This window comes from Plectropomus leopardus, chromosome 13 (assembly GCF_026936395.1).
Source record: "Plectropomus leopardus strain MGB_pleo_1.0 chromosome 13, ASM2693639v1, whole genome shotgun sequence".
In the NCBI taxonomy this organism is placed as follows: Eukaryota; Metazoa; Chordata; class Actinopteri; order Perciformes; family Serranidae; genus Plectropomus; species Plectropomus leopardus.
Window position 1 is genome coordinate 29,083,650 of NC_142188.1, and position 15,033 is coordinate 29,098,682.

Below are 15,033 nucleotides of genomic sequence, written 5' to 3' on the forward strand. Positions count from 1 at the left end.
GGATTAATATATGATAATAGATAGGTGACTATAATAAATGGTATCCGGGTAAATGACAATACATGTAATAGAAGAAAATATAAAACAATTAATTACTCACATTACTACATTAATACATTAGCACTATATAAACATTCACAAATGAAAATCTATCAGTAAACAGAACGATTAAAATGATTTTGTATATAATTCATGAGAATTAAAACCATATTCATAACTTTAAATAAATATTTAAAATAATAGCCATAACTTTGTAAACACGGAATAACAAAATGATATCAGTAACACAGGTTTTAGGTTAAACTAAACATAAGTTTTTTTGCAGCCTAATAATCTGCTTTAATCATGCAAAAATTGTCCATGAAACAAAGATCAATACAAACATTGAGAATTATAAATTTGGGTCAGGGTCACATGAAATGTCTTAATGGTAACTTGCTGACCCATAAAGTCTTTGACCACCACTAAAACAAACTTTAACAAGAAAGACATTGAAGACATTCAAAAGTAAAAAAAAAAAAACAGGAGCAGAAGTTTGCACTCACCGCATATTTCCTCGTCTCCTGGTGTTTGTCTCGTGGGGGAGAAAATGCGAGCTCCCCTCCTCTGGATCTCTCTCCTTTTCCTCGTCTCTCTCCACAGAATCCAACCTCTGTTGTCAAGCAGCCTCTTCCTAGTCCTTCTCCTCCACCTCTGTCTTGATTCCTCAACCCCGTGGACTCGGGACAATGGCACACCACACCATACCATGCACTGCCCTGACATCTTAAACCTCTGGGAAGGGGAACACCCATATTCCCCTGCTTGTGTGTCAGCTCTCGTACAATAAGTGGACCAGTCCCCTGAGGCCTTGGTTTGTCCTCCTCACTGTAAGACAACAGCACACCAATATGACTTTCAGTCACCTGTTCAGCAGGGATTAGTGAAATTTTACTGTGTGGTTCTTCTGTATTTGTTGGAGATATCGCTGTTGTATTAAAGATGCGTATTAAAAACATGTGGATCATATTACAATCACTACTGACGCCAATATGATTAAAAAAAACCTAAAAAACTTGACTTTACTCAAACCATTTATATGATAACCACTTTACTCACAAACCACCAAACTATTACAAGCTGAGTGTGGTGTGACCTGTGACCTCTGTTAAAACATAATGTAAGTGGGTAATGCTACAGTAAAATACTACAAATATGAGCTGAACTGACTTGTACATGCTTCTAATTGGTAATTGGTTATATTGTTCCCATTCATATGACATGAATATACTGTGAGGTAAAACCAAAAGGTCTCGAGGCTTATTCTCCTATTTATAAAAGATGTCATTAAATCTTTTTAAAAGTGACATGGTGGACCTGCTATTACAACATGTGACAGATAAAGTCATAAAGATAGTAGAGCAATGAGACAAAACACTGAGCTGGTTTATGAGCTCTGTCCACAGGTGGGAACTGTTTTTATGGCCTGTTGTAAAGAAGATTTAAATATCTGATCACCTGGGCCTGTATAAATGTTTGTTGTTTGATATTTAAGTTGCACTACTGATGGTCTGCGTTATATATTTCTTATCAGTCCGAGACCGAAACAAACACAGTTTGATTTGTTCAGGGAAGTGCTGACCGGGGCCCTTTGAGGCCCCTCTCTGGTAGATGAAAAAAGGCACTTGGCGACTAAAAGCGTCATGGAGTTTCTGCCCACTCATACTCCCACTGCCTCCCCGTGGAGTTAACGGTGACAGGACGACAAAATCTAGATGACATTTTATTGCCATTACTGCCACGTTGGTGGCCCCGTTAGCCTGTCCAGCAGGGCTTCGCCCAAAAGACTTGAATTAGCATGTTAGCATGCTAACATATGATTATTAGCACTAAACACAAAATGTAGCACGAGGCTGCTAGGAACTGGATGTATTCAAGGCGAGGTAGCTTTATTTGTATATCACATTTCATACAACAGGGCAATTCAAAGTGCTTTGCAGAGATAGATACAGATTTACAATAAATGGGAAAGGAGATAAAATATAAAAGATAAAAAAGTTAAATCAATTAATAAATGATTTCAAAATGTAAAAATAAAAATCACCAGTAAAAATAACAACATTGCAGACAGATATTTAGTCATAGGTAATAAAGAGGGGCGAAAAAAATCTTTTCACTTAAGTATAATTGTATTCTATCATGTAGCTTTTTTGTTTGTTTGTTTGTTTGTTTGTTTGTTTTTCCAAACTTTCAAATGCCTGAATCGATATGATTTAAATTCAGTTGCTTCATCTGATTGTATATGGTGGTGGAATGAAGTTAAAACAATCTGATGCGAGAGTGCAGAAAATTATTATTACTTTTGAATCATTGAGGGCTGGCTGTCATCTACAAAGACGTCGAGTACACAGATAAAAGAAACAGTCAAATACAGTTAATAAACAATAATACAGTTAATGGAAGTTCAAATGGATCAGTTAGCGGCTAAGCAAGCAAGTGAGCAATAACTAGTTTTAATGAGGGCTCTGCTTTCTAAAGGTTACAATGATGTTGGTTAAAAAAATTAACTCACTGAAAGTAGAAAATAATATTAATGTATAATACTTTTCAAAGCTTGATTTTGAAAAGCACATTTTGAGGGGTACAAGTGTGTGGGTAATATTAAAGCGGGTCCTATGGGTTTCAGAATGGCTCATTACAACATTCAGTCATCTACCAGGCCTTTGTCGTGGATACTGCACTAATATGTCAAATAGTACAGTATTCTTTTTTAAATTTCTTCCAAAAAATCCAAATATTTTACACAATAGAGCGCAAATACGAAATAGTGATGATACTCACAGCAAACAAAATAGCTATCTTTGTGTTAATTCTCCAAATGTAACTACAGAAACTGCCTTTTATTATTTCCCATTAGTAAAAAATGATAAAGTATGTTACTGGTTTGTAACTGCAAAAATACTCGAGAAATTGTGTAAAGTGTACAAAAGAGTATCCAGCATATATTTATACACAGCAACAACATATAACCACAGCTGTCACTGTTCATATTAGCAAAGGCTGCATTCCACTGAGGGAGCACTTACACTACCTGAGCGCCGGCTCACCTGAATGCACACGGCAATCATTAACATTATTATATTACTCCTGTGTGTGACAGTCACTTTTGCCACAGAGGAAAAAGTGCACACCGTGAGCTTTTCTCATGCGGAATATGTTGCTGCATGCACCTGATTTATGTTGCAATTTCTTGGCAGTGATTTTAAGGCATGTACGAACTTGCTTCACTAAAGGATCAGATTCCTTTCAGCACAACAACCCTCCCTCTGTGGCATCACAACATTTCAAAATTTCAGTAAATGCATTGCTTCATTTTAAGCTGGCAGGAACTACATACTTTTATTTCCCAGCGTTCTTGCATGGCATGGACCACACTGAAAGCAAAAAAGTAACTTTGTGCTTGTTGCATGTTTTCTGTATATCTTTGAACTTTAAGGCCATGAGGTAAAGTGCATGAAAAGGACTCGTGAGAAAAAATGTGATCCTAAATGACTCAACAAATAAAGAAATTTACTGGTGTTAGAAAGTCAGTATGTTCAATAACTTTCCTATCAGCTGAAAGCTTGCAAATTAAAAAACACTCCATGCACATAAAATGATGGCATTCTTACATAGTTTTCCACATTTCTACCTCTCACAGCTGAGTTTAAATAATGCATACAGTGTTGTTTTTTTTTAAATCAAATTATTAAAATATTATATGCATATGCTATTTATTTTAGTGAACTCTGATTTGACAAATTCTACCATTTTTAGTATCAATATTCCAGTCTGTCTGCAATATTGAAGACATGCTTTGTGACAGACCTCAGTGGCTTTAAAGGAATAGTTTGGTAAATACGCTCTTTAACTTTCTTGCTGAGAGTAACAAAAGAAGATTAATACCATTGCCACTCTCTGTCTGGTCTATATAAGGGTTATATGCAGCAGACAATTAGCCCGATACACCTAACCTGCTCTTTCTGAAAAATTATAACATCCACCTACTAGGATTTCTAAAGCTCAGTAATGACATGGCATCCCATGTTTTCTAGTCTGTGCAAAAACCAATGATTAAAAATGACAAATTTTGGTTTGATGGGGGATTAAGCACATGCCAACTATACTTCCTGAAGTCTCTGCTGATTGGCAGGCGACCTCACGGTTAAGATGAGACACCAATAATAAATGCATAAGTGGACTTTCCAACATTTCAAACTAGATATTCAAAACAGTTCCTAATAGGCTATATTTCCTGGCAAACACAAGGCTGCAAAAAGAAGTTAAAGAAGAGTGGTAACTGTCTGTCTGTTTCAAACTCATGCCAGATAGGGTCACAAAATTCAGGACTGAAGAGAGATAATTAAAGACTGGGGTATTAGTTTTTAAAAGATGACATCCGCTACCTTACATTCACAGAAAATGGAAAACTAACAGCTCGTGAAAGGTATTTGTCTAAAATAGCTGTTGGGCGTCTCATTAGTGATGGGTGAAAATGAACGAACAATTGTCTTCCAATGGGGTGTTCATGAGCTTTAAATTATTATGTGGAAAAATCGTGGATGCTATAAAGAATATTTGTTTCATTTAACCCTTTGGAACCTGAGCAAACGGTCTTGATTTCTTTCAAAAGGATGACAAGAAATTTAAGATTTGGCTTAAAAAATGAGAAAGAAATCTGTACAAAAAAAAAGGGGGGGGGGAAGAGAGAGAAAGCAAGAAAAGTAAATCTCTACAGTAGAAACGGAAAACGAATTCAAGGTAGTGATTGAAATATATATATATTTTTTTCTGTAACATAATTTTAACTTTACAATCAAGTATATAATAACAACAATTATAAATGGACCTTTTTCCTCCTAATTTTTAATAATTCCTGTAATAATCTTCAGATCATTTCCTTGTCACCTTTAATTTTTTTTTTTTTTTGCACGACATTGCTTGCCAAACTGCTTATTATAGATAGATAGATAGATAGATAGATAGATAGATAGATAGACTTTATTGATCTCAAAACTGAGAAATTGGGGTGTAGCAGCGCCATGCAGTAAGAACAAGAGAATAAAGAGCACACATTATTAATAGAATATAAAGGAATACGCTTAAAAAACTAAAAATTAAGAGACTGTACATATATACATGTATGTTTTTTTCCTGTGTTTTTGAAAAAAACAACAACATATAAACAATTTTCTCAGGTTTCAGGGGTTTGCATGCTAGTAAAATGTATCTGAATACAGCACAAGAAAGCCGATGTCGATCCGATTGCTCGATTGCTCAGAGCATTTAAACAACATGTCGATAACAAAGAGCAAAAAAAAAGGTTCAGGTGAGCCAAGAAATATGATTGAAAACTAATTTTTCAAATTATTTTGACAACACAGGAATGCAAAGGCCTGTTGAGGTAACTGTGATGTTGGCTATCTGCCTCAAAGAACGACAGATCTTTGGTAAGTGACGTTTTTCTAACACGGTGTTGAGCCTGTGCTGCCTGCCTACATACGGGTGGAGTGATCAATCATTGCATCAAAATGAATATTTTATCTTAATTCGTGTAAACGTTAAAGTTTAAATGCAAAGTTTAGTGGGCACTAGATGTCAAACATTCTCATACTTTAAGAGAGTGTCATGGGGAAAGCTGACACAAAACTTTGCATAAAGTATCAAAACTCGAAAAGTTTCTAAGGTTAAATGTATCCACTCAAAGGAACTGATACTGTGAAAAGAATCGGTCCGCCCATCATTACATCTCACGTCTTTGAAAAATCAGACATTCCAGGACAACATATCTCCAGCAGCCAGGGCCGGCTTTTGACATAGGCGATATAGGCGGTCGCCTAGGGCGCCATCTGCTGCCAGTCCGACTTGGCCTCGAGGGAAAATAATAATAAAATAATAATTTTCTATGCCCACTGGCGCCCCCACTTAGTGTTTTCTGTCTAGAAAAAAATATATATACTAACATTACAAATAAATAAACAGTGGCATGTTCCTAAATTATGTGTTAGCATGTGATGTGTCATTATTGGGTGCGAACTGGGTAGAGCCGGCCCTGCCAGCAGCTATTTTTTCTTTTTTAAATTTAACTGCACCTGAGAGTGCACACATATGTTCTGAGGCGCAAATCTGCCCTTCCCTTGCTCCCTCTCGAGGAAATTTCACGTCAGCTAAGACCGCCCCTCCCAAGATACACTCATAACTTAAAAATTGTGTACGAGTATTCCTTTGCTCTCTGTAAAATAACAATTACTAAACTGAATTTTAGAGTCTCCTTGCATCCACTCTGCAGGGCTTCTTCTTCCTTTCTGTATTGCCTAATTGATTCTCGACAGACATCAACTATGAATAAGGATAAAAATACTGGGTGCACTGCTTGTGAGAATAGTTCTCAGACAGATAATCTGTGTGAGACCTGAGAGGCTGTGACTCAGCGATGTCATCCAACAGAGCGTGACGCACAATAGTTATGAAATGTTTTCCCAACATCTGGTTTCTGTCAGGTAAAATACCTGCTGGGACAGCTGATGATGTCATCATGTCACATGTTGTTTACAATAAACAAGATGCATATTTACAATGATTTGCTTAAACATTGTGCAATGTGGGATATTTTCTGGTTTATTATTTTATATAAAATATGAGCACACAAATCTGGGTGCTAAAAACAAAGCACTACAATATCATACTGTACATTTACAATGGTACAATAAACATATTGGGAATATAGGAAGACTGGGATGGTTACTTTTGAAATGTAATAGGTTACAGTTACTCTGTTGAGAGTGCAATAAGTAACTAGTTTATTACTTTATTAACCTTTTTAAAACTGGGGTGAAGTCACTTTTCTTGCGCTGCTTTCAGATCCTCCTTTCAGATCCTCCTTTCACAGATATTTAAACCTTTAAACTCTGAGCAAATTGCTGCGATTTCCTTCAAAAACATGGGAAACGGCAATGAGTAACTTGGTAAGAAATGTTCCACAAAGAAGCAAGAAATTAGTAGAATTAGAAATTTATTTTTGAAAAGCTGTAGGGAAAACTGTCTACAGAAAAAAGGCAAAAGCAACAGAAAAGCTATATTTATAATTCCCATAATTATATATATAATATATTTATTATATATATATTATGTTATAAAATTATTCTAGTTTTTAAAAGAAGTTTTCCCAGATAATTTTCCTTTTTTTAAAAAAAAAAAAGTTCTTTATTTCTTTTTTAAAAAATAATTTTGAAATAATTTTCTTGTAGTTTTTACTTAAAAACTAACTCTTTACTAACTAACTTTACTAACTCCAATTTTTGATTGCTCATTTCATTGCTCATCATCCCCTTTCCATATTTTAGTGAGAAATTAAGTCGTTTAATTTATGACATTAGATTATTTTTTTATTACTTTTTTGACAAATGTATTAGTCTGGGCAATAAGGCTGAAAAGTCTTAAAAAAAAACATAAGTGCACAATTGTTGAACTCAAATTTGTTCCAATTTATTGTCTGGAAATATGTTAAAAGAAGGCAGTCCTGCGTGGTAAAAGGTGCAAAGCAACAGAATTAATGTCTTATTTTATGCATAAATGTTTTACTGAAAAAAATTATTAGTATGTAACCCCTTTGTAATCATCAACATGTTGATTAGTAACCATAATTTAAGTGCATATTTGTTTTGATATTCATTTACATGTTAACACCATTACACGTAACTAGTTACTCCCTAACACAGACTATGGAGGTAATTCTTGTAGAAATATCTCTATAAACCACAGCCAGCAGATTAAGCACAGTTTTAAAATGAATTGAAGCTGAATATGGTCTGTAGAAAATGAACCGCAAAAGTACTGTGCGTGACTTTCTTTCTTTCATTTTTGTTCTTCACCGGGAGTATCGTAGAAAGTTAGGGAAATTTTGATTCATTGACAAACTTAAAGAACGAAATATGTCAACAGAGAGAGAGACTCACAGAGAGAGAGAGCAAGACCAAATATGGTCATACCGGAAAAAAAGGTGCGTTTGACACCCCCCCCCCCTCCTCCTCTTTGTCAACTATGCAAATGAGAGTGACGTCAACGTCTGCCTGTCTTATAAGTTTACTTCATATCAGCTCTTAGTCAGTTGGACAACAACAACTAACAGGGACATAATAACAGGCAGCTCTACAACAACTTCACTTCAGTGGTGCTCGTGCCAGTTTGAGTCCTTACCTTAGTGTGCGCGCGCCCGTTGAGTTTCTCTCCAAACAGGTTTGACGAGGAGGACACACCTGCAGGGACAAAAAGGACGCCTTGTGTGCCCGGACGCCATTCTTTACTCCATCTTTGACCTCTGAGGACGACAGACGGATAGAAAACCGACGAGGAAAACTTTTTTTAATCACTTACTTGACTTTTAATTAATCTCATCATGAAAATGTGGATTGCTCTCCTTCTGGCTGCTTTCGCGGCGTCTGCCTCAGCTCAAAGCTGTAAGTAGTTTGGCTTTTCAAACTTTATTAGTCTAAAAATGCCTTACAACGCAGTTTAGGCTAAAATATCGCGTTATTGTGTGATGTTTTAATTTAAGAAGGTTTTCCCAGTGCTTAGCAGCTTTATTTACAAAACCGGAATAAACAGTTAAAGTGTTCCCTTTTATATGTGTTAGCAGCTTGTAGTTGGTCTCTAATCCTCTTTTCTTGTATGAAGTGTGATGTTAGCTTGTACAAAGAGTCTTTATATTCAAGAAAAGATGGATAAAAACTAAATTAAAGGCGCTTTGGATACCAAACGCAGATAGTTTGGTAGTTGAGTGGGGGTTGGGAGGATTTGTCCCGCTCTCAGGGGACCTGTCTGTTTGGAGAAACCAACGCCCAGGTGTTTGAGAAACCTGCTAGTCAACCTGCTGTACCTGGCCCCCTCTGTTTACTGGCATGTGTGACAGACAATACAACAGATCCTCCATTAATAACCCAATGACAAGATGCATATATATATATAAATGTATATATGTTGTGTTTTTTAAACTTTAAATTCAATACTACTCTGTTGAATTATGCTGAATAACAACACAATCCCAGCATAGTGATTGTTAGAAGTTCATTCATTAGATATTTGAAATAAACAATCTTAAACTTGACCTGCACTCCAGTTACTTTAGGTTTTTTTTTATTAGAGTTTGCTTACATAGTACTAATATTGATTGTTTTTCATCCTGAATGACCATCCTTGTCTTTGCTCAGGCTCCTGTGATACTATGAAATGGGCAACCTGTGACGGAAATCCATGTCAGTGCACCCTTCTAATCGGCAGCAACAATAAACAAGCGCTCGACTGCAAAAAGTGTGAGTAAAACATATGATCAAGCCACTAGATTTCCTGTCAGGTTGTTTGGTTACCACCTGCTCATGATGTGCCTTTTGTTTGACCTTCAGTGATCCCTAAGTGCTACCTGATGAAGGCTGAGATGTACAGAAAATTGAAGGGCCTGGACACCCGAACAATAGGAGGAAAGCCAATGGAGACCGCCTTTGTGGACAACGATGGCATCTACGACCCGGAGTGTGAGAACGACGGCAAGTTCAAGGCCAAGCAGTGCAACAACACTGAGGAGTGCTGGTGTGTTAACAGCGCCGGCGTTCGACGAACTGACAAGGGAGACAAGAGTCTCAAGTGTGAGAAGCTGGTGGAGACCTAGTAAGTGTCATCCTCATCATCAGTGTGGAATAATGCAATGCATAATGCATAGTGTTCAACACTAAGTGCTCACTCTTTGTCTCGTTTTTCTGCAGCTTTGTTCGTCTTCAGCTGACACACAAACCTGTGACAACTCCAGTGGATGCCAAGAACTTGAAGGCGTAAGTACATTTAAATATCCACAGTTAATAAATAAAACACACCCACGTTGCTAATGTGAGTTTCAATATCTCATTACTGTAATTTCTTACGCTAACACAGTGCCATTGCGGATGCTATTCACAAACGGTATGACAACTTCAACAAGGACATGGTGAAGAATGTTGAGGTGAGTGTCTAATATGGAAAAAACAAGTCACATTTTCACATAATTTATTTAATTTTTAGAACAGAAATACAAAAATCCTCCACTAATTTCTTCCTGTGTGTTGTCTTGCAGTATGACGCTGATTCCCGCATGATTGTGGTGGATGTGGAGAAGCCAAAGGGTGAACGCAAGACTGACCTCACCAACATGGCCTACTACATGGAGAAAGACGTATGTCGAAACTATTATATATTTCTATATTTTAGGTAAATATACGGCTTAAAAGAGAGGCCATTGCCTGACCTTGTCATTTTCTCTCCTGCAGGTGAAGGTGCTGCCCCTGTTCAAAGACCAGGAGAAGTTTCAGCCCACAATTGGCAATCAGAAGCTGGAAATGGACAGCATCCTGGTGTACTATGTGGACGAGGAGGCCCCAACGTTCACCATGAAGAACCTGTCCGGGGGCATCATCGCTGTCATCGTGGTGGTGGTGCTGGCTGTGGTTGCAGGCCTGCTGGTCCTGGTGAGTACATTTATCGACAGAATTCATCATTCATTGAGCTAAAGTACAGATTTTCTTTGAGTTGAGTGTTTTGAGTCCTAATTTTCTTTTTTTTTTGTATGTTTGTGTAGTTCTTCGCCAGGAAGCGAAGTCAGAGGTACAACAAAGCTCAGGTGAGATGAAATTCCTGTAACTAATTTTGCCTATTAATTTGTATAAAATTTACTTTTTGCATTTTAGAATGTGTTTTAACAACCTGTTTCTTTTGCAACCTTATAACAACCTGTTTTCTGCTTCTTTATTTAAAAAATTCAGCAAAGAGAAATGGAAGCCATGTAAAGTCTTCATCACTGCGGGAACCTATGAAGAGTCAGCTTGTACATCATCTTTTGGATTAACTTTTTTTGCAGTGGGAGTGTGCCATTTTTTTTACAATTTTACTTGAGGAAAACAGATTGTAAAGGATCAACTTGCTTTTTTCTTTTTTTTTTCTAATGATGATGGCACTAATGGTACCGCCATTTATTTATAAATTGTGTAAAGTCTATAACGTCCAATCTATATGCCATAAAGAACTGTGCTTTTTAAAAACATGCCCGGCACATGCCACATTTTATTGTCAGAACTTGTTATTAAATTCCACGTCATAGGTTGTACAGTTTCTTTCGTACTTGTATGTATGTTTGTTGGATTGTTTTTAATAAAAAATATGTTTTAAAAGACAATTGAAGTGGTGCAGTTTATTGCTTTTGTAATGGGAAGGGTTTGTGTGTGAGAGTTGGGTCACAGTGGAAAAGTACAGCAGCTCATATGGGGGAAGGGAGAAAGCCACTGTGGGGCAGCTTTTTGTATGCTGTCTAAACTGATTAAATTATTCTTAACCAGCTAAATTCAACACAAAAACTTTTTCGTCAGACACTTTTAACCTTTTTTGTGTCACATAAGATGGCTGCTTCGGTAATGGCGGCTTGTAATAAGTCCTTTGTTTACACGCTGCAGGTTGAATGCAGGTTTCCTCCCCAGATGAGCTTTTTAGTGGGTGTGGCAGACATGAGACAGATAAGAGAAAATCCACCTCTTGTATTTAATCTAAATTTGCATGACTGTAGTGAAAGATGTGTCTGAGCTGGTGGAATGTGAGTATGCTTCATGTTTTAGTGATACTGACTGGCTGAGACTCAGATAACACCTGTTAGCGTAGAAGGAGGTGGTTAGTCATTTCTTGCCGTAACTCTGAAACTGTTAGGCATTGCGTTCAACCTGTTGGTCAGGTTCTAGCTCGCTCATAACTAAATGCATGAAGTATGTGCACAACAAATATGGAGTTTTAAGGGCGTTGGGCAACAATAAAGCAGCCTTTATTCACAAGTTAGTGCTGGAGAAATCTGAGAGAAGAGTGTAAGGTGGGAATTTGTTGCATGAGAAAAAGGAACAGGTATTTAGGTGAAATGACAAGGGTATCATGCCACAACATGACCAGTGTTCATGTTCTGTGTGGGTGTGTTCACACTGAAGGCAGCACTTTAGGACACAGTCCCTGTTAAACCTTTGTGTCACAAGAAGTCCCCCTGATGTCTAGTTTCCAAGTGACAAATGCAAGACAATAGCAAAAAAAGCCCATAATTGTAATGTATTTTACCTGTTTACTCATGAAAGTCCTTATCAGCATTACGTTTGATTATCAAACATAAATTTATACAGACTTCCTGCATTTGATTCTTCTCCATTTCTGCAGTTTTGATAATTCGCTATTAGCCGCCAGAGCATTATCATTAATTATTTGCCTACTAGTTCTCTTACCTCACCCAGCCCCCCACCCCCAACCCCAGAGCCCTCCCTCTCTACATCTCCATAGCAACACAGGGACAAAAGCATGTCTCTAACTAGTTCAGACAGGTCGCGTATCATATATCCTTCCCCACCCCCCTCTCTCTTCTCTGTGAAAGACTACAGGAATGAGGGTGCGTCACTTGCTGTCAGGCACCGGCTGCAGGTATCAACACGTCAGTTACGCTCGAACCAATGAGGAGGCTGGGTGGCTTATTAGTGGGAGAGTAGCTACAGGAAGTAGGGAAAAACTGTGTCAGTGTCAGTTTCTATAGAATTGGACAGCTGCCCATTGTGTATGGGCTGTTACTCAGTGAAACCAGCAGACTGTTTGCTGTAGTTTAGTTTATTAAAGCATTATAAGACTTAATCCAAGGATAATAATTTTATATGACAAATAAATATAATACCTGACAATACTCACTGTATACAGGCTTAAAAGTACAGTTCAACCAAAAATCAAAAATACATACTCACCTTCTATTTGTAGTGCTGATTATCAATCTAGATTGTTTTAGTGTGAGTTGCATAGAAATGGAACTAGATGGCACTCAGTTTGTGGTGCTTAAAGTCCTAAAAAATGCATGTGAAAAATGTCATGTGTCTTTGCAGAAATTATGACTCAGTTACTCAAGATGAACCGCAGACCTTGTTGTAAGCAGTTTCATGTAGGAACTATTTTTCCAAACTACTCCCACAGAATATTTCCTACATGAAACTGCTCACAACAAGCTGTTTGGATTATCTTGAGCAACCAGGTCATGATTCTTTGAATTTACCTTTTTGGTGCCTTTAGTTGTGAGCAGTTTTAAGTAGAGACTATTTTCTTTTTTACCGAACTACACCTGCTGATTGTATCATTGCGCAGAAGGCAGCGTGCATCTACTCATGGACAAGAGGCTTGTGCTCGTGACAGTGTAAGATGTAAACATTAACAGTTTCTGGGCTGAGTTGTAACGTTAGCCAGCTCAGAAGGGCTAAGTGAATGAGCAGTATATGCATGCTTCCTTCTGCACAGTGATACGATTGTTGGGTGTATAGTAGAAAGAAAATAGTTCATACATGAGTAACTGGGTCATGATCTCTGTAAAGAGACATTGCTGTCGAGTTTTTCAAATGTACTTTTTCGGTGCTTTTTGGCACAATCCAGTCCAATTATAATGAAGAGAAGGCAGAAATCTCTATGGCTAATAGCTCCAAAACTTGAGGGTGAGCTGTCCCTTTAAGATAATAGTGGGAGGGAATCGGCTTGTTTGAAGTACCTTACATACCTTCCAGCTTATCTTTACATTACATGAGTCACCGTATCTGATCCCATTGCATCTTTATAAAATACCTTCATATTCTGCATCATGCCAGTTAGCAAACAGCAAAGAGAGCACAGTACTTCCCTTCAGCTGCCACATGCATTCCCACCAACCTGTACCCTACTTGTCACATCCTCTTAACCATCTTCCTCTAAAGTAACCTTAACTTCTCTAATTAATGTCATGTGGAACAAAAGAGCAAAAGCATCTTGGTGATTTCGCTCCACCACAAAGGCTTGAAGTATTTGTACATGATTAAAGTTCCACCACTCGCCTGGCTATTCAGTAACGAAGAGCACAAAGGGTCCAAAGTGATTCTTTCTTCACTCTATTGCATTGCAAAGAGGACGCACAAACCATGAGGATTTTCACTGCACTTTCTGAACAGTGTTCTGCCACTGCAGTGTTGCCTCCTGCTTTCATCATATTGTTCAGTATCCTTCATTATACAACAATATCTAACACTGTAAGGATCTTCATTCCTGGTAGAGTTACTGTGCCCTACAGGAGGAAAAAAGATACAAAAATACCCTCCTAATTATTCCTTAACAAAGCGTTATTGGCTCTTCTACACTGTGTATGATTGTGCATTGTTATTTAAGACGAGAATACAAGAATTTACTTCAAAGAGCATCTTTACAAAATGAAATGAACCACACAGCATGGGCAGATTGAAAGGACATCAGAACGCTAGCTTAGTGTGTCAATAAATAGTGTTGACCTTTTCTCTCAGCACATAAAAGCAACACATTCATCAGGGAGACAAAAATGTCCTTATAGAGTGTTGAGCAAAGCCTCTTAGTTGTACCTTTGTACCTATGCATAGAGTCCACTGCTTCAGTTTCAGTTCAGAGGAGAGAAAGGTACCATTTTGGAATTACTGCTTAAAATTGAAGGACGCAGACTTCCAGGAATACTGTTTGATGAGATCACAGCTGCAACCTCTGATGGTTTGTGATATCAAGTTATACCGAACACATGAGAGCAGAGAACCCATGGTTAAAGGTGACTTTTCACCTCCAGTGGGCTGAGAAGTGACCATTCCACATACCAGCAATTAATCTGGCCCACTGAGACAATTTGACAGCATTACACTGATACAAAAGAGGAGCTGTGTGACACTGACGTCAGCTGTACATAAATCCTTCATTTTCAAATGTAAATCAGGCAAAAGGAGGATCTTTGAGAGATCAGGGTTGATTTTACAGCAGCGTGGGGGTCTTGCTGGGGCGTCCCAGTGCTGGCGGGGATTTGCTCCTCAGCTCTTTGCTCTTCAGGCTGATGGGCTGAGCCACCATCAGAGCCGGGGCAGACAGGTGGTGGGCGGCGGCCTTCTGCTGGTGAGCGCTGTTGACGTAACTGGAGATGAGGAGGGTGATCTCCCTTATCTGTTGATGAAACGCGACATGGTG

At 37.9% G+C, this 15,033-nt stretch overlaps 3 protein-coding genes across 3 annotated transcripts in view; 1 reads left to right on the plus strand and 2 right to left on the minus strand.

The window, feature by feature from the left end:
* Window positions 1-848, minus strand: part of LOC148187741 (uncharacterized) — a 32,451-nt gene extending 31,603 nt beyond the window's left edge. The window contains exon 1 of the mRNA XM_088086888.1: window positions 546-848. Coding sequence (XP_087943014.1) covers window positions 546-765 — 220 coding nt within the window. The 5' untranslated portion in view covers window positions 766-848. The remainder of the gene's footprint in view (window positions 1-545) is intronic.
* A 7,259-nt stretch (window positions 849-8,107) lies between these two features.
* On the plus strand, window positions 8,108-11,212 carry epcam (epithelial cell adhesion molecule). The gene is made up of 9 exons (XM_042502065.2): window positions 8,108-8,474; window positions 9,225-9,326; window positions 9,417-9,678; window positions 9,774-9,839; window positions 9,940-10,006; window positions 10,118-10,216; window positions 10,311-10,508; window positions 10,619-10,660; window positions 10,803-11,212. Exons 1-9 carry the CDS (start codon window positions 8,414-8,416, stop codon window positions 10,824-10,826), a joined length of 921 nt encoding a protein of 306 aa, XP_042357999.2. The 5' UTR covers window positions 8,108-8,413; the 3' UTR covers window positions 10,827-11,212.
* Window positions 11,213-12,644: 1,432 nt separating this feature from the next.
* Window positions 12,645-15,033, minus strand: part of plekhh2 (pleckstrin homology domain containing, family H (with MyTH4 domain) member 2) — a 38,594-nt gene continuing 36,205 nt past the window's right edge. Inside the window, exon 30 of the mRNA XM_042502678.2 lies at window positions 12,645-15,009. Within this exon, the coding sequence (XP_042358612.2) occupies window positions 14,824-15,009 (186 nt within the window). The 3' untranslated portion in view covers window positions 12,645-14,823. The remainder of the gene's footprint in view (window positions 15,010-15,033) is intronic.